Source organism: Rhinolophus ferrumequinum, chromosome 4 (genome assembly GCF_004115265.2).
Source record: "Rhinolophus ferrumequinum isolate MPI-CBG mRhiFer1 chromosome 4, mRhiFer1_v1.p, whole genome shotgun sequence".
NCBI lineage: Eukaryota > Metazoa > Chordata > Mammalia > Chiroptera > Rhinolophidae > Rhinolophus > Rhinolophus ferrumequinum.
Window position 1 is genome coordinate 264,131 of NC_046287.1, and position 26,096 is coordinate 290,226.

The window sequence follows — 26,096 nt, forward strand, 5'->3', positions numbered from 1 at the left end:
CTCTCCCCTCCCTGGAGGTGGGGGGTTCCCTGGCCACTGGCTCCCCTCCTCTAGGAGTGACCTCCTGAGCATAGACTCAGGTGTGTTGGTTGGAGGCATTTGTTATGCATAACAGCAGGTGATGCCCCCCACCACTTAGAAATTCCAAGGGTTTCAGGGGCTCTGTGCCTGGAACTGGGATGAGAAGCAAGTCTATTTTTTATCACCGTATCATACCTGTTTTCTAAGGAGGGAAAGGAATCACCCTGGTACCGGCCTGGAAACTCGTGAAGATAGCAAGAGTGTACTAAGGTACATCGGCTAGCGGTAGGATTTTGTGTAAGAGGAACGAGCATTTGGGGAGAAATGACAGTTATCTCCATGTGACTATCTAGCGCTTTGTGAGTTTTAAAGCCCTTTTAACTTTGTGTCAGCCCAGGTATGAAAATATGTATATGTAACCATTTTTTAACTTTTGCTACTGAGTGGTCTTTATTTATATAACAATAGTCACCTATCTGTTAAAGGTTTCCACTAGTATGTGTATTAGTACTTCACGCTTTTGATTAATAAGTACTATGATGCTTGGCACAGTACAGTCAAACTTATAAATAAATTAATTAGATACTAAAATATGAAGAGGTTTGATTTCTAATGATACTCATAGAAGGATAAAGAACATCAAAAAAAATAATTGTTATCTCACTTTCTTGTATTAAAGAGATTAAAAATGCAAACAGTGAATGAAGATGGGAAAGCATTGGAGACTCATTACACCTGTGATTAGGTGCTGTAATTAATTGTTAGTGTTTGCAGCCCTCTTACCACGGAAGTGTTGCCAAAGAACTGCATTATTCTCTGGTGGTCCCGGCTCTAAGCACGACACACACAGGGAAAAATGGAGCTCACTGTGATGCGATGCTTTGGTTGAACACTTAAATGATGGGGTAAGGAATTAAGGTACTTCTCAGAGCCACACAAAACATACTACAGAATTGGTCTAAAAGCCCAGTAATTGTTGCTATGGGAACTGAAACCTCATTTCTTGACATGTGTTTGTTAGAATTTTCTGCAGTAAAAATTGTTAAACCCAATTTTTGTGTTATAATTTCGTTTCTTTGTTTAAAAAACAGTTGAATGCATGTAGGAGATAAGACTGCTATCATTCGGAACTAGAAACGCGCTGGGTTCTGCTCACTGGAATACCACAATTAACTGCTACTAGCTGGTCGTATCTTGATAGGTTTCTACTCGAATTCTGCTCGTAAACCGTGCAAGGCTCTAGACCATCTTTGGAATTGATGACAAATAATAAATACTCTGTCCCTGACTCACCAGACTGTCATTTATTTATAAATACCTAAAAATATTGTAATATTAAGATACTTCATGTTATTTCACGTGAATAAATATTTTAAGGTTAACCATCCTCAATTATTAGTCAGTCTTTGCACCACTTAATTTTAATGTTCAATAAAATATTTTAATTCTTGATGAAAACAGTTGAGACTGGGTTGAATTCTTGTTCTGGAAAATTCAAATCAACACATGTCAAAAACTTGAAGTGATAGTTTACATGCCCAGGTCACTGCTGGCTGGACTGCCGCCTCCCGAGCACTGGTATTGCCAGCTGTCCCTCCCGTTGACAGCTGCTGTCTTGTTTGTGCTGCTTACAGGTCTTCATTGTCTGCCAATCACATCCCACCTCAGGATATTTTCAGATGTATATTTCTTAGACCCAGTCCCCCTCAAGGACACTTCTGAGGTCTGTCCAGCTTTCCTTCCGCTTTCACTGTATTGTCAGCTATCAGATGACAAGAAATAAGGTCCACGCCCCAAACATGTCAGCATGCACCGTGATTCAGAGCCTGTGCAGGGCCGTGCTCTTACTCGAGAAAGGAAGATGAGGACAGAGTGATGTGTGGGACGGTTGGGAGATCCATCACTTACTGCGTGATTAAGTGACTGCACACAGCTCGCTGGAGTTACACTGAAGAGTCTGCTTTCTCTAGGAAATCATTTAACAGTGAAAGAATCCTTTGAGGCAGGTTGTAACTCTGCAAACCTTTCCTACAGCTTCTTGCCTTCATGAAATACTCTGACTATTGATAAATGTGCCTCTGGTGCTGCTGCTGAGGACTGTTAAAATCAAACACACTTATAATTGCTAGAAATATTATAGACTATTTTTTACTTCCACTCTGTTCCCTTGGAAACTTGTGTTAGAGTGAGACCACTGTTAAAGGAATTAAAATGTACGTTAACATTTCTCTCACTTGTCTTGGTTTAGTCTTTTGTTTTCATAGTTTCAAAGTAATCTTGTGATAATGTATAACATGGGAAGAGAACACTTATGATTGTTTTCTGAATTTAAAACACGGTGCAAAAAGACAGATATTGTTTCTTGACTTTTTGAATATGAAAGGAGATTTGTTCTATTACTTTATCTCACTATAGCAGTCTTTAAACTGTTAATAAACAGAATTGAGTGGATTTGAAGATCATAAATTCGGCTACATCTCATCCAGCAAGCCCAGTGATACTCGCAGGGGTTACACAGATGGAAGTTTATATAGGAAGGAGGGCGGGACAAGGAAGTCAAAGGCAAGGGAAAAATGAAAGTTCATTGGAGGAAAGTAAGAGTTCAGGTGATGACGGCTTCTCGTTGGCTGAGCTGCAGCGTTTCCATTGGCTGGGCCTGTTGCTGGGCAAGTGGAAAATCTTCCTCTTGTCTGGAGCAGTAAAGCAGCTGCACTTCCTGTTTGGCTCCCTCTACAGGCCTTCTAACTCCAACTGTAGTTGAGGTTTCCTTTATTTTCACAAAACTGAAGTGCTTACTCTTCCAAGGCATTATGGTGTTTTGTTTTGTTTTAATGGCTCACATGACACAAGATAGTTTTAAGGAAATTAATTTCCTGATCTTCAGTTTTGGATTTTTCCTAAAATAGATTAATATGAGAAAGTGTTTGAGTTATGCTTGTACATCTTTTTTCTCCTCTGTTCTCATACTCACCCTTCTCCTGCTTTATGAAGGAGAAGTGGGCATCTTTTATCCTGCCACGGATCTTGGTACGTTGCCCAGGTGTAAAAGGGATGACAGAGAAAGGGACAGTCCAGGAGATTCGTCTCACTGTTAACAAAGGTAATGACTCTAATGAATAGGTAGAAATTATTTTTGGCTTCCAATTTCTTGCTTTCAACATAATTAAAAGAAGGTATAATAGAGTTATCAGCTTATTAATAAAAATGCTGTTTGATGGTAGATGCTCAGTGATTTCTGAAGGACTTCCAAGAATTGAGGGTCATTGCCTAACAAAGTGCTTCCACCATCTTACAGTGATTAATGTAATCTACGTCTCTCCGTGCTTATGGCTATTAAGAGTCATTGATGCCGAACTGTTTCCTTCACTAAAAAGTAATCCATGAGTCCATTAATGAATTGAAAAAAAATCTCTATCCATCTCATTAATAGATACATTTCCAATTAAATTTTAATGTATATTTAGTTCTCGTTCCTCAATATTTATAACACATTTGTATTTTAAGTCTATTATATATCTCTAAGAGTAGTAATAATTTAGTCAAGTCGAAATGTTTTTGTTATTTGGATTCTTTATGTCGCAGAAATTAAAAAATAGATTTCTAATTGTGTACACGTCCGTGTATGTGTATGTATATGGATGTGTACGTGTACATACAGAGAAAGAGGAAATCTGTTAAAGGTAAACGTGTGTGACAGTAAGATAGGACTTTGTGGAGGAAGGTGCAATGGGATGAGAGTTTAAGGACAAAATGAATAATGTAATATTTTAGACCTTTCAAGATAAACTTGTTACATGTTTTTTCAATGGATGATGGTATCAAATTGGTCTAGCATTTAGATTCTAGATGATACATATAAAAGAGTGAAATATAGAAGCTTTGTCTCCAAACGTCCAGTGAAAGTTCTGTAAGACTCAGTGGCCTTCACCACTGTTAAACTTACGGTAAAGAATCTTAGATGTCAACTCAAAAACGTGCAAGGCGTACACGTAATAGTTTTCCCAAACCCTGTTAAAAGCACGTGGACAAATGTTTGCAGACCAGTGCCATCTGCATACCTTCCACTTTCAATCACTGTAGTGTGGTAGTGTGGGAAAGACACAACAAACCATGGTGGCATTTTTCCAGGTGGGAAACTTGACTTCACGAGCAGTGGAGATGAAGCTGAAATGTGTTCGAGAAAACATCTTGGCATTTGGGGCTGAGCCTGCCACCCACTGCTCTTGTCAAATCCTGCATGATGGGGCGTCCGGAGGAGAAGCCACAGCCCTCTGGGGGCCGGCCTGCCTCTCCTCACGCCCCATGGCTTTCTTTGATGCCCCTCCCTCTGCACCCTTGTCCCCTGTTCAGTGAGGGCTCATTGACCCAGATGACAGAGCCGGAAGATGGAGGCTCTTGCTGGGAGGGTGATGCTTGTCTGGAAAGAGGTTCCAGCAAACTGGCCCCAAAGCGAGCTCACATGCCTCCTCCCAGTACACACCAAGCCTGTCTGAGGGACTTGTCTGTGCTTTGCCTTCTGAGCCAGGCGGACGTTGGGGACCCGCAGTTGCCCCATCCTGGCTCTTACCATTTGTCTCTTAAACCCGTGTCCAGTTTATAAGAGCAGCTGCCTTTCAGAACGTTGTCATGAGGCCTCGCAGTGGGCGGGCCTTCTCCTATGGGCTCAGGGAGGTTGGCGAGGCACGTGGCGTGGGCGTGTGGCATGTGGCACGTGTTCCCAGTTCCACGTTTGTGACCTCACGCTGGTAGCATGACGTTGGCCATGAGGACCTCAGCACATGCCACACGTGAGGTCCCGTGCCTCCGAGCTGTTACGAGTCCCACTGCCAGTTGTGTCTTTTCCTGGGTAGAGTCATCGTCCTCCTAGATTCCTGAAAGAAGGATTGGGAAGGAAAAGTTAGCATAGGACTGAGAAGCTGTGACAGTTTTTGAAGCTTTTTCTTCCCACCCCCGTCAATGTGAAGATGGGAAGCAGCCTGAACCCAAGTGTGGGGGCTGCTGTCTGTGCCGTTCGTGTGGCCGCTGAGAGGGATGTGGCCCCACGTGTGTACCATCCAGTGGAAGAGAAAGACACAGAAGCACAGTGCTCAGGAACCGGCCGCAGAGCGTGCTGGGCAGGAGCCAGCGCGTGGCCTCAGGACGGTCACCCGTGAGGAGGGGCAAGGGGTCTTTGTCATCAGCTTACTTCAAGTGCATGACTGACAACTTAAACTTTTGAAAGATTGAATGATTTTGAAAAATCAAAGGACTCACGTGAATTGTTAATAGTCTCCACGAGGCCAGTGAAGAGTGGCTTGTGGGAGGAGGACCAGTCATTGGGGAGCCTGCGTCTCCGTGACATGCCACGCCGTGGCCGACTGCGGTCCCCACACTGGGAGAGCAGAGGCACCTCTGTCCTTAGGCCTGCTTCCAGTGGAGGCGGAGGGCGGGCGTTGGGCTCTCTGTCCGGTTACGACCACGAACAGCAGCTTTCTCTTCAGTTTTCTCTGCTTTGTTTCATTATTAAAGTAGCCACACAACCTGAATACTGTCTTAGATAAACAGGCAGATCCTTTCATCTCAGGCGCTCCCGATTCTCCTTTGTCCCCACCTGACACCCAGTCCCCTCAAGTGATTCTTGCTCTGAAAAGCCTGTTGTGTGTTGCCTGTTGTACATCGGCTGTACGAGGTCCTGGTCACTGAGGCTCACACGGTGACAGCCCCAGCCACGGTGGGGCGTTAACTGTGTGTGCGCATCTGAGAGAGGGGTAGCTGGGTCCTTTGCTGTCCCTCAGGTGGGGCAGGCTCACACCAGACGGTGGCCGGAGCTCTACTGCCTCCACACTCTCTGCTGCAGTGACAGTTCAGGTTTTGCCCACGCTCGTCTTAGGCTGTTTTCTTCCTGCTGAGCTTTGAGAGATCCTCATATGTTCCAGGTGTATGAAACCTCGTCAGACAATGTTTTCTCCTGGCCTGGGGTTTGTCCTTTTTTCTGCTCTCGGCCTGTTTTGCAGAAACAGACTTCCAGTTGCAGACGTCTCTATCTTGAGTGAGACAGTGCTTATTCTTTTTTTGGTGACATCATGTTACATACTTCAGACGTTCCCCAGAGTGGGAGATGTCACACTGTCCAGTGATACTCGGTGTGAGCCTCTGGGATTCCCGTCCCTTGGGAGGTGTCCTGCTGTGCAGAAGTGAATGGGACCCAGGCCCAGCCTGGAGAGGTGGCCCGTGGAAAAGGGTCACTGATGTCGCTCTGAATGCATGTGCTCCCGACGAGTGTGGGACGGGTCGCAAACCCCAGGGCTGGAGGCAGCGGTCATCTGCAAGCCACGCTCCTGGTCCCAGCACTGTTTTCTCATGTGCAGAACAGGGACACGACAGCCCCCGCCTGAGGATAACTCCACATGTGGGGTCAGGACCGTGCTGTCCTCCTCCGCTCCTCAGAGCCACGGAGATGGAGGAGGCTGGAGGAGGAAAGGCCCTTTGTGGGGTCCGACGGGAGCAGAAGGGGGCAGTAGGAGGATGAAGTGAGGGGCGGGAGGGTGAGAGCCACAGGAGGGCCGAGCCCTGTCCCCTCGGCCTGTCCCCTCGGCCTGCCTGCGTGTCCCTGGCTGATGGGAGGTACGGATGCCTGGGGGAGGCAAACTGCTGGCTTAGCTGCGACCCTGACCCTGAGCCAGTTACGCTCTGCTTGGCCTTAGCTGCGTGGCCTTCCTGTGCCACCGAATTCTCTTTGCTCTCCACGGTTTCACCTTCATGGGACACGTACTTTTGAACCGTTTCTGTTGCTGTTGACATTGGATGTGTAATTGCATCATTTACTGGGATGAGTTTTCACTGTTTGAAGGAGTACGAGCACATTGTAGGTTTGGAGAGTGTTGGGAAGTAAGAGGAAGAAAGAGATGGTCAGTTGTGATCCCATCACCTGGACAGGGTCCCTGCTGAGTGAGTGAGTGGTGCTTCTCCTCCCCGTGCTGCGGGTTGACAGTCCCCACACTGAGCAGTTAGGGCCGTCGAGGTGGTCGTCCTTCCCTCACAAGCCTCCCCGCGCCGACCTCCCTGCCAGTATGATCACGTGCAAACAGTTTAAACAGGAGTATGTTTCTAAAGGATTTGCAATATTCCAGACGCTTCATAGCTGAAACCCTTGGATTTTCTAAGTAGATAAATTGTCAGTACTAATTTTATTTTTCCCTTTCTAATTTTTATATCCCTAATATTGTTATCGCATTGCATGGTTTAGGACAGGTAGCATGGTGTTAAGTAGTAAAATAATCATGAATGTCCTCTTATTTTGGACTCGAATTAAAATGATTCTAATCTTACCATGATTGTTTGCCGTAGCTAAGGCAAATAACCTTTTACAAGTGAAACAAAGTTACTTTTAATTTTAGTTTAGAAATGATTTAAAAAATCAGGAATGGTGTTGAAATTTATTAAATACGTATCCAGTACCTGCATGAATAGGCTTCTCCCCCTTCTTTATACCTTTTGAATGAAATAATGCATGTTCTAACATTGAGCCATTTTTGAGTTCAGAGTTATGATGTATTATTTTAATATACTGCAGGACTCAGTCTGCTGATATTTTATCAAGAATCTTGCATTTTCAGTGAGGTGCTGGAGAGGGTTTCCCACAGTCGTCTCCCAACAAGAGCTTTGCTGCGCTGTCCTCCTGGCCCCCCCACCCCCCACGTGGAGATTCCGTGAGCTTTAGCCCCAGATTATTGTCTCTTACATTATGGGTCAGCAGTGACCTGGCTCAGCCTTGTTTTACTATCTCCTCCCCGTTTATTTGCCACTGGCTCTTCTCCACGTCGCCTTAATTTTTATTCATTTTTCATCTTGCTGATGTCTGTCTTCTAACGAGTGTCTTTGTAACATCTGTGAGTGGGAAAGCTCTTAGAGTCTTGGGGACTAAAAATATATTTATTCCCACATAAAACCTAATTTTACTGAGCGCTGGAGTCTACGTTCAGTCATTCTCCTCCAGAACCACTCAGTGTGGATGACGGACAGTCTCATCCAACCTCCTTTCTTTCTTTTTGGTGCTGTTTCCCTCCCCATCCCGATTTTGTCCTCGTGCTTTGGAATTTCAGAGGTGCGTCTCAGTGCAGAGTTGTCATTGTCACTGGCTGGAACTCAGTGGGCTCCTTCAAGCCTGAGCTGCTGCCTTCCCTTAGTTTGGGAATTTTCCCTCTGTTGGTTCTTCCTTCTCTCTTCTCCTCCATCTGGTTTTCCTTCTGTGCATCCCATTAGCACGAAGTTGGAACTCTGGATGTACTCCTGTCCCTGCACTTCGTGTTTATCAAATCTGCGTGTGTGCTGGAAGGACCCTCACTGAGCCCTGCTGGTCAGCGCACCCACGTGTGCTCAGCCCGTGCTGTCTCCTCACCATCATGTATTTAGGACTCCCTACACCTCTGTGTAGTTCTTTCTCATGGAAGCCAGGACAGCATGTCATGGCACTTCCTTCAACCACTTTGTGTGACGTGTGCTGTTTGTCACGTTGCTGCTGGTGGAGTGAGATTTCCTTCGCAGCGTGATTTCCTCAGGTGCTGAATGGTTTCTGGTCCTCAGTGCATCTTTATTGCTGAAATCCTGTTTCTAACGACAAGACTTTGTTCCTAGGGATTTAAGTGAGGTTAGCCTCAGCTGCATGAGTGGCGTGCCAGTGACCTGCCACCGTCTTGGTGACATTAGCCAATGGGGCCATTGCTGCCTCCCTGTCCTGGGGTCCAGTGGTTTAGTCTGGGGGACAAAGCCAGCAACATGGGGGGGGGAGCGGGGGTAGCTGCTCAGAAGTCCTAGTGCCTGTTCTCATTGATCTTCTGCCCATGGTCGTTGCTCACCGTTCCTGGAAGCTGTGCTCTACGAAGCCACCGTGACCTCCCAGTCAGCTGCTCCCTGGGGATCCCACAGGGACCTGTGAGCCTCGAGTCACAATTTTCACCAGTTCATCAACACATAACCTGGTTTGCTGTGTGAATCTGTTTAAAAGCCCCACATTTCATATATATTGTTGATGCATTCCCGTTGAAATCACGGCCAGCACACACTGACTCAGGTCTGTGCACAGCTTATCTAACGCGTGTTTTCTCCGTGAGGCACGTCACAGCCTCCTGCACTTAGGGACACTAGACAGCACAGGGCCCAGGGTCACTGGGAACAGTACAATCAGCAACAGAAGCGCAGATGTGCACAGAGTGCCATAAGCAGACTGCGTAGGACACGTGTGGAGCTGAGACAGGCTGTGCTGGGGACCTGTGCTGGGTGACTCCATTTACCCTGCACATGACTAGTGCGAGCATTGCTTTGGGGTCACCGATAAATTTTAGCAACCGGTAAGTTCACAGGGCTGCTAATGAGGGTGGACCGTGCGTGCCCACACCCTCCTGCCTCTGCAGCCGTGTTCCTGGATGTGCCCAGCGCTGCGCCGCCTCAGTGCCCGTGGCCACAGCTTGACCATGGCTGCCGTCTGTCCCAGCCGACCTCTGCTTCTCAGGTGACCCTCCAGATGTCTGTACGCTGAGCCGCTGCTCTCAGTTTTCAGACGTCCTTACTGTGATGTCTGAGGGTTTGCAGAGGGAGACAGTGGAAGGATCTGTCTCTTCTGCCGCCTGCACCCCCAGGGTCACCTAGTTCGGACACCCTACTTTCTCTGTTACAGTGTCAGTACGAGCCGATTCCTGTCCTGTGGCCTCGGGCCCACTCCTCACGTTACTGCCCGAGTGCTCTTGTTAAGTGTGATAACCCCTCTGCCCATTCAAATCCTCCACCAGCTCCCAGCCTCCAGTGGGAGTGGACAGACCTTGACGTGACAGGCGGGTTTTGGTGAGCCTGGGCTGGTGCCTGCTCCCTGCCAGCCCTCCTGGGTCTCCAGCTTCCTGGCACCTCTTTCCTTGCCCTGAGAGCCTCGTGGCAGGAAGTGCTTCCTCGTAAGTCTCCAAACTTAAGTTGGCAAACCCGCTCATCCTTCAGAGCTCGGGGGGCCCTTTGTCCACCAGGCCTTCCCTCTGCTGATGGCTGCCTGCAGAGACCCCTGGGACTTCAGATCCCTGCCATTGGACACCCAATGTCACTTTCTCCTTTTACACTTCTTTTATTGAGGAATCCCTTGCATGCATTAAATGGACATTCAATACTCAGTTCAGTGACCTTTGACAGCTGGTATACCACGTACTCACCACCCAAACAAGGTAGAGAAAGGCCCATCACCCCCAGAAACCCCATGTACCCCTTTCCAGGAAGTCCCCTTCCCACCAGTGCCAGAGGCAGGTACTCTGACTTCTGTCACCATAGGACAGTTTTGCCTTTTCTGAAAACAAGTGCATTCATACAGCACGTTCTTTTTGTTTGGTTTCTTCTACTCCACACAGTGCCTGAGATTTACTCACGCTGTTGCTTGCGTCAGTTTGTCTCCTTTATTACTGATTCGTGTTTCATTGTGTGAATGTGACTAAACCACGGTCGTACTGATCTGGTCTTTTGTGGTTGTTCCCGTTGTTGGCCATCACGGATACGGTCGCTGTGAATACCTTTGTACAGGTCATTTTGTGGACACGTGTTTTCGTTTCTGTTGGGTAAATACCTAGGACCATAAATGTAGGTTTAACTTTTTAAGATACTTGCAAGCAGTCCTCTGTGTGGCTGCCCCTTTTCTGTCCCCCCAGCAGTTTCCAGGCGCTGCAAGCCCTCACCAACAGAGGGTGCTGGTAGTCTTTTGGCTTTTACCTTTCTGGGGGCCCTGACTCGCTTCCAGGTCACTGTCTTGTCTGGAAAGCTCTACGACTTTCCAAACAGGAACCAGGTCCCACTGTCTTTTGACTGCAGACCCCAGGGTGGCGCTGGGTTGAGCAGTGGTGTGTACCCAGAACCCAGGCGACCACGTACTTGTTTCCGCTGACACCAAAGGTTAAATGTTGTGTACTGACACTTCGCACTGCACATTTTCCTAAGAACCTTGGGGTGCGTTGTGTGTTCTGACCTTAGATTTCAAGTAACTGGAGGCAGTTTGATGTTGGGATGAAGATTCCTGGATGTGTCCACATTGCCATGTGTGACATGTCACCACCCATAGGTGTATGAACTTGGCCTGCAGGGCAGTGAGGGCTGAGGGAAATCACATGCTGAAGGGAGGGTGTGAAGAATTAGCAGCGAGAAGATCCCGGGTGGTGGGGATTAGAGGAGGCAGAGTAGAAGACACGGGCACACCTGATACTGGCTGAGCCAGGAGTTGGAAGATCCGAGAAAACTGGCACATAGCTCACTTCACATTTTGTTTCTGGCTGGCTGTGGGTACCCAACAGTCAACACGATGACAAGGCATGTTTTGCAAAAATGCATTTTGCTAATGTTGCATATCAAATGGTTGATATTAGCTGTGAGCTCACTTTGGATATGAAAAGGGCTTAACTGTTGTGAATTAATGTGATAATTACAGTAATTGGATAAGCATTTCTACTTGCCTTAATGGAAGCTGCCCCAGTTTTTACACAGAAGAGGCACATGGAGGAAAGTGCTTTTTGGGTGACATTTGAAAACTGCTCACACAGGTCCACTTTTTATTTTTTTTTTTTTTTATTTTTTTTTTTTTTCTCCTTGCCTCTTTGATCCCTTTATTCAAAATTAGCTGTCCAAAGTGATCTCACTTTCATGAAATAAACAAATTTAAGTTTATGCCACGGGCTTCTTTTCTTCTGTGGTGGGTTTCTTTTCTGCAGGCTTCTTCTCAGCTGCTGGTTTCTTGGTAGCTGCAGCCTTTTTTCCCACTAGAGGCTTCTTCTGCTTTGTAATGCCAACAGCCTTCTTTCCTTTCTTTCCTACCACTGGCTTCTTGCCTGGAACCCCCTTCTCATCTGATTTGGCTTCTAGAGCTGCTGCTGCTTTATCCATCCGGAGCTTGTGATTCTTGGCCTGGCGAAGAATGGTGTTCCGGCGCATGGTCTTTGCATATGGGTTTAGCTTCAACATGATTCTCAGGTTTTTCAGTGGATTCTTCTTCAGGACTCTGCGATGAATCTTTTTGCGTGGTGCTCGGAGGGCTCTCTGAATCTCTGGGCTTTTCAAGATTCTGCTAAGGTCTGTATTGAGCATCTTGTGCATGGGAAGGTTGTAGTTACTCTTGAGGGAGGCGGCTTTACGCCACGTGCCATACAGCTCATCTAACTTGCGGAAAGCACTTTCAGTCCAAATGCAGAAACGGCCCACATGCCCACCAGGAGCAAGTTTCAAAATGTTCAGTTTGCTTACATTAAGCAGAGTAATTCCAGGGATGTTTCTGAAGGCTTTGATGATGCCATTGTCCTCGTTATAGATAATGCAAGGGCCCCTGCGCTGGATACGACGACGGTTTCTCATTTTGCCCTTGCCAGCTCTCATTCGCTGAGAGGCATAGACCTTTTTGATATCATTCCAGGCCTTAAGCTTCTTAAGAAGCAAAACAGCCTCCTTGGTCTTCTTGTAGCCTTCCACTTTATCTTCAACCACCAAAGGAAGTTCAGGAACTTCCTCAATACGATGACCTTTAGACATAACCAGCGCTGGTAAGGCCGAGGCAGCCAAGGCAGAGCAGATGGCGTATCGCTTCTGCGTTGTGTTTACTCTGCGGTGCCAACGGCGCCAGGTTTTAGTTGGTGCAAACATGCGGCCTCCACGACACATATTGCCAAAGGCACCCTGGCCAGAACGATGAGTCCCACCACCTCGAACTCTGGGAATTCGAGCCACAGCTCTGCCAGTACCCCATGACTCAGCACTGGTTTGATGACCTGCTAATTCACTGACAGCATAGGGCTGTCTATTGTTTTTCCGCAAGTTGGTGTGAACAAAGTTCACAATATCCGGTCGAATGGGAGCCTTGAACACAGCAGGCAAAGTGACATTTTTGCCAGATGATTCCCCCTTTTCGGAGTACACCGATATCAGTGGACGAGCACACGCCATGGCGGGGAGAGGAGACGGCCACGCTCCTCTCCCAGGTCCACTTTTTAAAGGCAACCACCTTTCCTGTTCTTTGTGTCAGCTCGCGCTAATCTAATCCAGCCAGCATGGCCAGACTGAGCAGCCAAACATCTCATTATGTTCCTGAGATGCCACAGCGGCTCCCAAACCTGCGTGGACCATCGCTTCACGAGTCACTGGGTTGTGGAGGCCTGTGCGGAAGGCGATGAGCCTCGTGTTGCGGACACTGGCTTGTTTCACAGGTCGAAGGGACATGGGGACGGCCCTCCTGCCGTGCAGCAGCCTTCTGCTGTGTATCCCGGCGCCAGCTGTGCGCGCTTCTACTCATTTTGACTAAATCTGATCACAGCAGCCAAGTCTCATCGGGGTTCAGGCGTCTGCTCCGCCCCCCTGAGATCTTCAGGTACCCTGTGCTCTGTCGGGTTGTGTCTGCTGCTGAGGACGCCCCTTGAACGTGCTGGGTCCTCCCTCCACTGTCAACGCCGCCAGGACCGAACCGCTGGGCCGACCGCGGGGAGAACGGCCAGGTGTGCACGCCTCGCCACGCGGCCGCGCCAGTGGGCGTCGTGCCGGGGCCTCGTGCCGGGGGCGTCGTCCTGTGGGCGTCGTGCCGGGGGCGTCGTGCCGGGGGCGTCGTGCCGGGGGCGTCGTGCCGGGGGCGTCGTCCTGTGGGCGTCGTGCCGGGGGCGTCGTGCCGGGGGCGTCGTGCCGTGGGCCTCGTGCCGGGGGCGTCGTCCTGTGGGCATCGTCCTGTGGGCGTCGTGCCGTGGGCCTCGTGCCGGGGGCGTCGTCCTGTGGGCGTCGTCCTGTGGGCGTCGTGCCGGGGGCGTTGTGCCGTGGGCCTCGTGCCGGGGGCGTCGTGCCGGGGGCGTCGTGCCGTGGGCCTCGTGCCGGGGGCGTCGTCCTGTGGGCGTCGTCCTGTGGGCGTCGTGCCGGGGGCGTCGTGCCGGGGGCGTCGTGCCGGGGGCGTCGTCCTGTGGGCGTCGTCCTGTGGGCGTCGTGCCGTGGGCGTCGTGTCGGGGGCCTCGTGCCGGGGGCGTCGTGCCGGGGGCGTCGTGCTGGGGGCGTCGTCCTGTGGGCGTCGTCCTGTGGGCGTCGTGTCGGGGGGCCTCGTGCCGGGGGCGTCGTGCCGGGGGCGTCGTGCCGGGGGCGTCGTGCCGGGGGCGTCGTCCTGTGGGCGTCGTGTCGGGGGGCCTCGTGCCGGGGGCGTCGTGCCGGGGGCGTCGTCCTGTGGGCGTCGTCCTGTGGGCGTCGTGCCGCGGGCGTCGTGTCGGGGGGCCTCGTGCCGGGGGCGTCGTGCCGGGGGCGTCGTGCCGGGGGCGTCGTCCTGTGGGCGTCGTCCTGTGGGCGTCGTGCCGGGGGCGTCGTGCCGGGGGCGTCATGCCGGGGGCGTCGTCCTGTGGGCGTCGTCCTGTGGGCGTCGTGCCGGGGGCGTCGTGCCGGGGCGTCGTCCTGTGGGCGTCGTCCTGTGGGCGTCGTGCCGTGGGCGTCGTGTCGGGGGCCTAGTGCCGGGGGCCTCGTGCCGGGGGCGTCGTGCCGGGGGCGCCGTCCCGTGGGCGCCAGGCACGCTCGCCACACCGCCGCATGCCCAGCTGTGTGCTGCCCCCTGGGGCCGTGGGGGGAAGACGCCGCGCGCAGAGCTCGCGCCGCGCAGGCTGTGTCCGCCCTCTTCGCCAGCGCTCCTCGCAGGACCCTGCTTCCATGGTTCCATCCCAAGTGCCAGCAGCTTCAGTGAACTTTTAGTAGCGGACGCGTCCTGGACGTCTGTCCACGTGCTGTCTGTGCCCCACGAGGGCCTCGCACCATTGCGGCCTCCGAGGTGCACGCCCGCTCTGCCAGCAGGTGTCACCCTTGTGAGATCCGTGAAGAGGGAAGCGACGCAGATGCAGCTCCACGCGGAGCGCGGGGCCGGAAGGTGTCGTGTCGCTGCTGTGATAACTCCGCATCCAGGCGAGGCCGAATAAGGGGCAGTGTTTGGGGCTGAAAGCGGCGGAGAGTGCGGAGTAGGAAGGGGGCTCGTCAGAGCTGCAGGCACTTGGGAGGGTTTCGGGAGCCGAGAAGATTCAGGAAGGACACCAGAGGGAAGGTGCACGTGGCACCGCTCGTGGAAGGGCCTTCCGGGGCAGCCCGCCCGCCCGGAGTGAGGTGCCGGCTGTGTCTGCCGCCGTTGTCCCCATGGCCAGGCTCACGGGGCACTTCCCACGTCTGAGCTGGGCTGCGCCCGTCCACCTCGGGTTTGGAATGACGCCAGAGGTGGCCCCAGCGCTGTGACGGGGCACCAGGGCGGGCGTGGGCTGGCCAGCGCGGCTCTGGGCCTGGGGGACGTGGACACTGCCTTGAGCCCAGCCAGGAATGTGGTAAGTGCCACAAGTCTCTCTTCCTCACACCGTCGGCGTAGCGCGCTCCGCAGTACATTCAGATGCTGGACCCTGCCCCCCAAGCTGAGCTGACCCTCGGCCTCTCCTTCGTCCTGTACCCATTCTCCCTTATTCAGCTTAGCTGCTTCCCTCTGTCCCTCCTGTGCCATCACATTCAGGGCACGGGGTCCCCACTTCCTTAAAATGAAGTCGAGGTTTCCTAGCTTGCCATTCGGGGGCTTCATGGTCACGGGCCACATCTATCCTCTCTCCTTTTTTTTCTGCTCACTTTCATGCACCCTGCGCTGTCGCCAAACACAACTGTTAGTGTTCTTCAGACACACTCATACTGCTGTAGGTCCTTGGGGTGTCGTCCGCAGAAGCTGCCCGTTCAGGTCCCGTCAGGTTTGGTTCAGATACCACCTCCACATAGGCCTTTCCGGGTTTCGCCAGCACACACTAATTTCTCCCAGTCTGGCGTTCACGTTGCATTTTATCTCTGCCTGTCAGTTACAGTATTTCCTTCTGCCATAGTTATCTTTTACTCATGATTTATCCTTTGCTAGATGGAGTGTAAACTCTACAAAAAAATAACACCTACATCTGATTTGTTTCTGTAACTTCTGCATGTGTAATCTTTTATCCAGTATTTATTGATTGAAAGTGACAGGGACCTCTGAGGCCACCTCTAGTTCAGCTGACTCATGTGGATGAGAAAATAGAAGCCCAGGCGAGCTTGGTGACTTCTCCGCTCACAGAGCTGAGTCGGAAATTGCAAGGGGGCTGCTTGCTGGAGAGGGATTACATAATACGCACATGCAGAACTCGTTTTCTAAGTTAGTCTATTCTTTCTTTCATAGAACCTAACCACAAGATACAGTTGGTGTCAAGGGGCCACCTCCACTGTAATAGGTTAGCTTTCCCTAGAAAGTAGGAATACTTGGGCCAGGGGACATTTTTCTCTTTTAGCCAGAGAAGTGCATTTTCTCCTGAATTTTATATTTCCACTCTGCAGTCCTCATGCTGCAAATTATGAGCATAATGAATGAGCACATTATACTTATACTGCACTATTGGTTGGAAATTAACATTTTGCTAATACTGGGAAGGAAATACAATTCAAGGGCTTTCGAGAAATGTGGAGGCCAATTATGGATAAAAAGATGTATCCGTTAAATACATTCAATCCATAGCTCTCACATGAGTTTTAAACTGCCCTTTTCTTGAGGGGGTTGGTGCATGTTGTGAATTTAAAATGCAGCAAGAGGGCTGTTGGTTTAGAATAAGAAGCAAGTGTCTCTACCTTACCGATGATTCAGCACTGAAATATGCTACACAGGACCTTATAGAATTCTTATGTAGAAATCTTTAAAAATGAGAGATACCGCATATCTGAAGTCAGAGCTACTCTGGATGCTTCCTTGAAGTTTGTTTTAGTTGTTTGATTTGGGGATTTTTAAGGAAACTGCTTTCTTCCTATGTCCGGAGTGTTGTGTATCTGTTGTCACTCTTACGTAAGTTAAAGAAAGGTGAGCAAATGGACTTTGCGTGTTTACTTAGTCTTACAGAGCCGAGCCCTTCATTTTGGTGAGCAGGGCATTCACGTTCTGCTCGGCCCGCAAAAGCGGTGACTGACCCGTAAATGTCACTCTGTTTCAAAGTCAGTCCCAGGGTGACCGGTCTTCTGATGTCACCATTCTATTTCCATGTCTTCCCAGGGAGTGTGGTGACAAAAGGAAGAGTGGACATATAATAGTTTGCTCTGCCTACTATCATTTCTAATTTGTGGTCATTTGAAGAAATTAACACTGGCACAGAAATTAACACTGGCCCAGGATAATTCTAATAAGATTACTTGAAGGTGCAAAGTTAATTCTTTCCTTCCTTATTTGTCAAGATATTTGAAACTTTCCCACAACGTTTTCACTCACATTCAGCTTACATCATCCCGAAAGGGCACTGATCATCCTACAGTAACTTGTATTGACTCATCTTCCCCTTTTTAAAGCTCCAGGTACTAACTTGAGCAATTTGCAGTGGGAGTGATTTGCCCTCTAAGTAAATTGCAGTTGTTGAGAGTTATGTTTTTCCTTTTATAATGCTCCAGAATGAAAATTTTTCTCGAGGTTGTATCAGTAATGGAGATTTGAGAAGGATAACTCGTCTCTTCCTCCCTACTCCTCCCCAGCTTCCTCCTCCGTTCCCTGTCGTTTCTTTCATGGAAGCTGTCTGTAGCGTCACTCACGAAGCTGTCCCACAGCCTTTGCTGAGGAAGTGGCATCATGGCTGAGTTGCTCTTGTGGGGACAGAACCCCAAAAAGCAGTTTCCAGGCTCTCGGCCTCACATAGAAAGGTGCTGGCTCAGGTAGTAAACGGCCATCGACTGTGATCAAATGGCCATCAGCTGTGGCTAGTTGGCCGTCAGCTGTAACCATTGAGCCATTGGGCACTAATATAACTGCTGTGGCTACGCTAGCAGGAAATGGGGGTTAGCAAGAAGATGGTGGCTGAGCCTGCAAGCGGCACAGTGAGGGTTGAGAATCGTACGGCTCCTGCTTCCTGTGTCTCCAACCCAGCCGCCAGCGAGACTATATTGATACGACTCCCCTACCTATGGCTCCGTGGGTGTTCCTTTTTGGCCTCACCATGTCCTGCGTTCTTATGTGGGGAGCAGGACCAGAGACCTCGCAGGCCGCTCTGCATGACACTCTTCAACTGCTAACATCACATTTTATATGTCATACTAGACTCTGTCACCTTCTCTACAGATCTTCCTTGAAATGCCAGCCCAGACCCAAACCCAGGTGGTTCCCAGCTTGACAAGGGCTGTGTTTTGGAATGTCATTAGTGTTAATTGTTTTGAACTCCCAACACCTGTAGTTTCTAAGGTTTCAGAAGTATCTGTAGTATGATTTTTAAGCTATAGTTTCCAGTGTTCTCTGTTCCACCGTGGGTTAATCTTTTCCTGTTTGGACATGATCCAAAACTTATAATCATATTTCTGTGGGAAACTACATTCAAATTTCAACTTGGACTCTTAGTTCCTGCTGGGTTTTCCCTTCTAACTCTAAAATTTTGAAGAAGAAAAAGATAGAATGCCAATCAGTCTCTGCCACGACCATGTAGAAACCCATGGGAAACTGGACCTGGGGTACTATCTTAGAACCAGAAAAGGCCGGGTAACACGAGCTACAGCAGAATTATAGCTGACTCTGTTACTTAGGGTGTGTTTGGTTGCGAGTGGCAGATATTCAGCTCATTGTGGTTTACAAATAAATGGGGACGTTCTAGGATCGTGTAATTGGAAGCAGGCCTAAGGGCTCAAGCGATGTCATTAGGGTGTGGCTTCTCCCTCAGGTGGTCTCTGCGCGGTCGCCTGTGGCAGCGGCAGCCTGACATTGTCCCAGAAAGCATCCCCAGTTGTTCCCGCAGAGCCACATCGATGGCTGTCCTTGGACCAATGAGTAGTGTGGGCGTCTCTGGACGAGTCACGGGGTGGACGGGACGGACCGGATGGTGGGACGCCCCTGAAGTGGGGCCGCCTGTCCTGTGGACTGAGAGGGAGGGGGTTCCCAAAGGCCAGACCACAGGGTGAAGGACAGAAGCTCGCAGGCAGACAGCAGAGGCCGTCGAGGGCCTGACTTCCCGGTCGCGGACTGCAGCACGTGCTAAACTGGAAGGCGCTCAAGTTGGAAGCTGCAGCTCCATTTTCTTTCTTGTAGGCACTTTTTATGCGTTCAGAGAAACCAGGATGGATTGATCAGGTTTGATTTCCGTAGCCATCCAGTGAGACAGCAGGCGTTCGTACTCAGCTCCAGTCTAAGCTGCTCCACACCCTTCCTCTTAGAGAGGTTATAACTCAGAGAACAAAGGTTGTTCTCTGTGTGAGAACAGGACACGCAAGCACAAGTGAAAGCACGGTAAACAGACGCTTACAAAGCACCGCTGTCTGGTTCGGGGTGCTCCCTGGAGTGGAGGCACCTCATTGTCATGCATGCCCACGCTCTGACCCGCAGTCCCGCACCTTGGACAGAGTCGCAGATAATTCTTGGGAATTTCAGCAGCCACTTCAGATGCCACAGTTTTCATAAGCATCCTGTGTTGGAGCCTTCTCTTTGGTCACCATGGTTTTCCCAGTGGGCTGGTGACACAAAGGATTCACGTTCTCTCTCCAAACTCTAGACTCTCCTGACGTGAAGGAAGCTGCTCTCATTCCCTGTCTTTCTTTTTAACGAGGGTTTTTGCTTGTGAAAAACCCAGAAATCGGGTTAGAGCCATAATACGCTTGTCTGTTTTCAGGAATCTGATTGTCTCTTCCCTAACCAGAGGCAGTTTCTTAGCTCTCCCTCTTACCGTTACCTCTTTCCCCTTTGAACGTAAAGCTGCTTTGAGGTGAGGAGGAGCGGTGGCTTAGAGGGAATTAAGGAGGGGAAGACGGAGCCGAGCTAACACAGAGGGCTGGGGAAGTAAAAGTACGTGGGAAACGAGCTGGGGCTGGCAGCTAGGAACTGGGTTTGGTTACATGTGGAGTGAAAGTGGGAGCAGACGGGCAGCTTACTGGGCCTCCTGGAGGGTCTGCTGACGGCTGTGTGCCGGGAAGTCAGAGGTCTGAGCCGGGACCGGCTGCGGCTCCGGGAAACCGCGTCACCCTTTCTAGTCCTTCTCGTTTTCCTGCCCGATGGCAGATGCAGCTCCTGTCTGCAATGGTTGTGAAGCTGAGACGACCCTGTGCCTTCTGTGCTATAAAGTGACATACAGGTCTTTGGTGGCAGTGTCACTGGGGTTTGGTAAGTTGGACTTCTGAGGCCGTGCTTGCGGGAGAGGTGTGACATCAGTTGCTGTGTGATATAGATCTTAAGGGACAGGCCTGTATGTGGTGGCCAGACAAGTGATGGTGCATTTCGCTGAAAAGGGAGGAACCCAAAGTCTGAGACGTTTGGGTCGGAGTCATCTCCTCAGATGGTCAGAATATGTGCTGAGACCTGGGAGGGCCTTTCATTCCCGAGATGGGGTGGCCCTGGGAGGGCATGCCACCTTGGAGGAGAATTCTGACCGCAGCAGGACTGGGAACCGAATTCCCCTCCTTTCCCAGCTCCATGGGGAGCTGCCGGGGAGCACGGGGACTTCAGGGGCATCCAGGCGGAGGTGACTTGTGAGCTGTGCTCGTGGTGGGCCCCAGGTGTTTGTGGTTTGCGGTGGCGCCTCCACTGCCCCTGTAGCGTGGAGGGCTGCGCGGGAGGTAGTACCTTCTCACAGTGGGGCACACAGGCGTCTGGAGGGTGGTTTGCAAGCTGGGAAGCACTGGTACTGTGCAGGGGGGATTTAGCCGCCTGGGCCTTACAAAGCGGAGTTCTGGTCCCTCTGCGAGAAGGCCTGATGGGCCCAGGAACGTTTGTACTTCACACTGAGCTGCTCAGTGCCTTTCAGAATGGAACCTTTCGAATTCAGTAAGAATTTCCTCTTCACTCCCTACCTGTACTTTCTGTACCATCACATGGGCTCACATTCACGGGTTCCTGCTGCAGAACCCTTAATCAGAGTGTGCTCGCAAAAGTTTGTAAATGACCGTGTTCACTTAGGCTTCTTTCTCACCATTTGAGACCTTGCCCAGTAAGCTTTTGCCTTTTTCTTAGACCCTCTGTTTGGTCTACATTTTTACTACTAAGGGTATATCTGGTGTCAGTAACTTGCTGAGAGTAAGTATATGGGCTCACTGTCTTACACAGTTGTGTGTGTATCTGTGTGTCTCTGTGTGTGTCTCTGTCTGTGTATATGTCTATGTGTGTGTATGTCTCTGCATGTGTCTGTGTGTGTGTGTGTGTGTGTGTGTGTGTGTGTGTCTTACTTCATGCAGCCCAGGTATTTTAGGCACTGTGGTTTCCTTCTTACACAGCATGGTCCTGCCCAGTTTAAGCTGGTTACTAAGTGGTATAGCATTGGAAAAAAAGACATTGGCTTACAGTAAAATTTCTTCTTTTTGTTGTAAGTTAGGTTGTGTCTACCAATATGAGTGAACCTGACTGAACTTAGTAAAAACCAGTTGTTTTCCTGTGAGTCTGTGTGCTCAGCAGGAAACTGCGGCTTGACTGAATGTCTGCCCCTCGGCCGGTCCCCGGCAGAGGCCAGAAGCGCCGTCATTCCTCACACGCGGTGGCATCAGCCGCATTTCTTGAACTGTCATTACATTCTGTATCTGTAACGGACGTTGTCGTAGGAAGACCTGTTCTGTTTTCCATGTGACTTGCCCCAAAGAACGGGGTGTCCTGGCACCAGCGTGTTTTCGGTTTGTGATGGGCTCGGCCAGGAGCCCTTGGTCCGGCCTCCTGTGCAGCCGACAATTGTGCCCAGATCCTTCCTCAGCAGAGACGAGTCCTCCGGTAAAACGGCGTAGCTGCCTTGCCTCAGGCCCTTTCCGACTCCCCTCTTGGTACTGCATCCTGGCTGTGTGCCAGGCCCCCTCCTCTCTGGCACCTGTGAACCTTCTCCCCTGGGCGGTCCCGCCCTGCTCACTGTCTCCATTTCTGACCTCTTAATTCAATTTCATGGATTCTTATAGCACGCGATAATTTCATATTCAAAATGCATTTTGTCCTGAATGCTGTTTATTATCTTTTTAGTCATTAAGTAAAATATTAAGCAAAATGCAGAGTAGCTAATTTGTTGCACCATTACACACCGTATGCTAATAGCAACACAGTGATTACCGAGCAATCGCAGATTGGAGGTTGTACATGCCAAGTGCTCTGCTAATTGCACCTCTCACATAGCTCTTTGCCTCTTGAAGTACATTCTGTGTAGGAAACTTCATTACGTGTAAACTGTTTTCCTGTAATCTTTACTTAGGACTTGTGCCACACCACAGTTTTCCAAAACTTTTGTTTACAAAACGTATTTATTACGATTTTCAACATGATAATTGACTCTAAAAAGGTATAATTGAGTTTTTTTGTTCAGTTTGTGTGTTAATCATTTTTTAACTGAGGACAGAGGAAGAAAAAAACTGTGTCCAGTGACCTGCGAGTCATTTTCTTAGTGTTGTCGTACAGGTGGCTGCCTCCCTGTGCCAGCACGTGCCAGATGCAGTGCCGCTCGGGGCCTTTCTAGTTCAGTGACACAGTCATGTTCTTTAGGGACACGTGCTTCCGGGGAAGAGCAAACCTCGATGAGATGGCCTTTTGTTGGTAATGGCTTCTAGACATGGCTGCAGACCGGGTGTCCTGCTGTCATTCCTGGGGAAAAGCGAGAGCTTCGTCTTCATGGAGGAGGGGAGCGGGAGGTCTGAGCTTGGACCCCGACGGGGCAGAGACGCCGGGGTTCTCGCCCACACTCGCACCTCTGCTTTCTTGGTGAGGGGCTGACCTGGTAGGATGCCCACAGCGCACCACGTCCTGTCCGGTCTCTGTTCTGTGTGGCCTGGGAACGTGGGAGGAAGCCAGACCTGTCACCCGGCAAGGCTGTGTTGCTGGTGAGTGCATGGCCAACTGAAGCCTTGAAACTGGAGGAGGGGGTCTCTGGGAATGTGTCCGATCTTCTAAGGCAGCTTCTGGCATCGCTCCCTTTCCTGGAAGTGACAAGAAATCTCTGGGACGACTGGCAGCCGTCCCACCCTCATGAGGTGCAGTCAGCTTTCGGATGAAGCTGTCATCACAGGATGGAGGTCACCCAATGCTTGGTGCCCCTGAGCCACGGGACCCAGCCGCTCAGGCTTTGGACTCTCCACCCACGTGGGCCAGCAAATCCCCTTCACTGCTAAGCGGGCATGAGTTGTTTTTTTATGACCTGCCACCAACATTGTGATCGAAGTGGTGTTCTGAGAGGACAGGAGATTGTGGCGCCTTCAGACTTGTACCCCATCGTGTCAGTCAGGGTTCTTCGAAGAGGCAGGACCCACAGGACGTGCGCCTGTCCTGGATCTCTGTCACGCGTGAGCCAGAGAGAGCTCGCTTGTGAGGCGTGGGCTCTCGCATTGTGGGGGCTGCAAGTCTGACAGGAGCGGCCTGGCGGCCAGGCTGGGCACCGAGCATCAGTTGCCATGGCAGCTCGAGTCCAAAGGGCGTCTGCAGGGGGAACGTCAGCACTTTGGCATGTCTATGTGCCGAATGGCGGTGTGCATGCTTGTCCCGCGTGTGTCACCCCTGAAGGATGGCAGCGATGACAGCTGGTGACCCTCTGTGCTCTTGCCGCCTCCTGCTTGCTTGCTCTCTGCCTGGCTGCCGGCCTCAGCCATCCACAGAGCTTTCTCCCCCAGGAGGAATTGGAGAGAGGAGCCTGAGCTGATTGTCAGCAGAATTGGTGCTTGAAAGACAAGAGAAGGCAGTTTGCGGTGGAGACAGTGCAGTGTCATTGGAGAAGGCAGCTTGGAGGTTGATTTCTTTTGCTGATAATGAGATGCCTATGACATTTCAATTAAGCCTGTAATTACAGAGTAATATGTGGCAAAGGACTCCGTAATCACAGAGTAACAGGTAATAGAGGAAGTGGACAGATACAGATGGAATCGAGTCGACCACATACCCTTTGGTGGGTATGTGGCGATGTGAAGGCGTTTGGTGTTACGGCAATGCCGTGAAAGCGCCGGTACAGGTGGGTGACAGGTCATCAGTCAGCGGACAGATGTGGGGACAGGAACTCAGTTCCTGACAGGGGTTGAGAAATGAGATTGAAGTGGTGACGTTCGGCCTGGAGTCCAGAAACACCTGAATTTGAGGCACAGCAGTGCTGATGTGAGCGTGTCTACCGCACAAGTCCTGTCTAAAACTGCACGGCTAGACTTAACTGTGCTTTTGAACACACGTTTATGTACTTAAAACCTTTGTTGGAGGATCTCATTCTTGCTGTTAAACGAACTCTGCTAATGGAAGACCTGGGGGAAAATAACCAGTACTTACCTGATACTGTGCCAAGTGAATTATTTTCAGATTGTCCGTTCTTCTGTGCATACTTTCTGACTTTAAGCTAAGTGTAGGATATTTGGAAGAATCGCAGTGGGGCCAGGTCTGTGAACAGGCCCCACTTCCTGTCCGTGGTCATGGACATGGGACCGTGGCCGTCCTGCTGTGCTGGGGGAAGGGGTGACGATGGCTTGGCTGCATGCAGAGGTCACGTGACGAGTGATTGTGCCACCACTTGTTCTTAGGTGTGATAGAAGATGCTGTTGCTTTTATGTCGTCTTAAATCAGAACTACCCTTTCACCAACTAAGTAGAATCGACGTTTCTGTCTTTTCTTGCGGAAGGACTAAAGTAGCAGAGCAAACATGCTGTGCTCCGCACTCCCTCTTCCCACACAGGCGTCATGATGGCTCATGTTCCCTTTCAGAAGACTGAAAGAAAGCTGAGCAATTGTGGGACAGTCAGTTACAATACTTATGGATATCAGAAATTAGGTAGGGATTCTGGGGTATAATGTTTGTAATCATGGATATATCATGTAATGGGGAAATATGATTTGTAATTTGGAAAGTAGATTCCTATAATTTCATTTTGTTTCTTTTTATTAGGGAAAATACCCCGTGTGAAGTGTAAATATGAAACATGCTGTGCTTTGCATTCTGGAAATGTGTATGCACACGCGCTTGTGTGTTAGATTTCTTAAAACCTGTTCCTTTTCTGCACTGACGAATAAAAATGGAAAGTTAAATTTATATTAATCTTACACAGTGGAGCTTGGAAGGATGTTGAGGGCTTTAAAAGCTCAAAGATGCTGCTGACCAGACCCTCCTCCAGGGGCCTGCTCTACTGACCTGAGTATTTGCCTCTGCAACAAATTGGGGAGAGGGGAAAGCAAACCCCCTTCTCACTCCCCCAGCCCTGAAAACTCAGAAAAGCGTAAGAATTGGATTCCTCCTTCCATCACCAATTAAAGAGCCCACATTTTCCCAGCTAATCAAGACTGAGATGCTGCCTCTTTTTGTTTTAAGTGCCACACTCAGCTTGATGTGAGGCAGCACTTCTGGAAACGAGGTGCACGGTCCCCTGGTCTGCGTCTTGGGGTCTGCCTGGCCCCCAGAACGCTCCTCCATCCGCAAACACTGTTTCTAGCGTCAAGTGACGGGAGGCTCCCAGGCCTGGGTTTGAAGGACGGCCTTCCTGCGGCGGCCGGCTGACTGTCTTGACGTGTGAAACCTCTGTCATCATTTCAAACCCTGCTTGAGAACTGAAGTGGTTTTCACGCCATGTCCAGTCTCGTGTGAAAACACTGGGTCGGTTTTTATATACAGATTCCTGTCTGCTTAGTTTGGCCGCGGTGCTGTTGTCACTTGATTTAACTGTTGCCAGGTGCCCGCTTTTCAGTGCACGTTCCCTGTGTGTTTCTCCTGAGGAGGCTGTTTCTGTAAACACCCTTGTTTACCGTCTTTCCCCTTCTGTCCGTTCCTCACCATAGGCCGTCCCATCATAGAGGCGTGGCCACAGCTCTGCCGGGTCCCAGCGGCCGCCGGTGACTGCGCTCAGCCTGCACCCAGCTCTGCCATAATGGGGACCGCTCAGGTACGGTGTCGTCTCCCTCGCCCTCTGTTTGGTCACTCATGTCACTGCTCTGGGAGAAGGCAGTGAGCCCCAGTGTGATGCGAGGTGGTAAGTACTCGAGGGCTCAGACCCCTGGCAGCTGCCGGTGGGTGTGGAGCGTCCAGTCCAGGAGCTCTCGATCATCAGTGTCCGCCCAGGCGTTCAGGCTCAGGACGGTGAGTGGCATGAGGTCTGTGCCTTGGTGTCGCTGACCTCTCGCTGCACGTGCTAAACGTGCTGTGCACTCGCGGCTGCTGCCAATTGACCCA

The 26,096-nt window shown here is 50.4% G+C and overlaps 2 protein-coding genes across 2 annotated transcripts in view; one reads left to right on the forward strand and one right to left on the reverse strand.

Annotated features, from left to right (window-relative positions):
• The window catches only part of DLGAP2 (DLG associated protein 2), a 452,087-nt gene that overhangs the window by 35,360 nt on the left and 390,631 nt on the right, over positions 1-26,096 (forward strand). The window contains exon 2 of the mRNA XM_033104757.1: positions 25,706-25,809. Coding sequence (XP_032960648.1) covers positions 25,795-25,809 — 15 coding nt within the window. The 5' untranslated portion in view covers positions 25,706-25,794. The remainder of the gene's footprint in view (positions 1-25,705; positions 25,810-26,096) is intronic.
• Positions 11,587-12,984, reverse strand: LOC117021529 (60S ribosomal protein L4). The gene has a single exon (XM_033104760.1). The coding sequence runs from the start codon at positions 12,946-12,948 to the stop codon at positions 11,680-11,682; it is 1,269 nt and encodes a 422-aa protein (XP_032960651.1). The 5' UTR covers positions 12,949-12,984; the 3' UTR covers positions 11,587-11,679.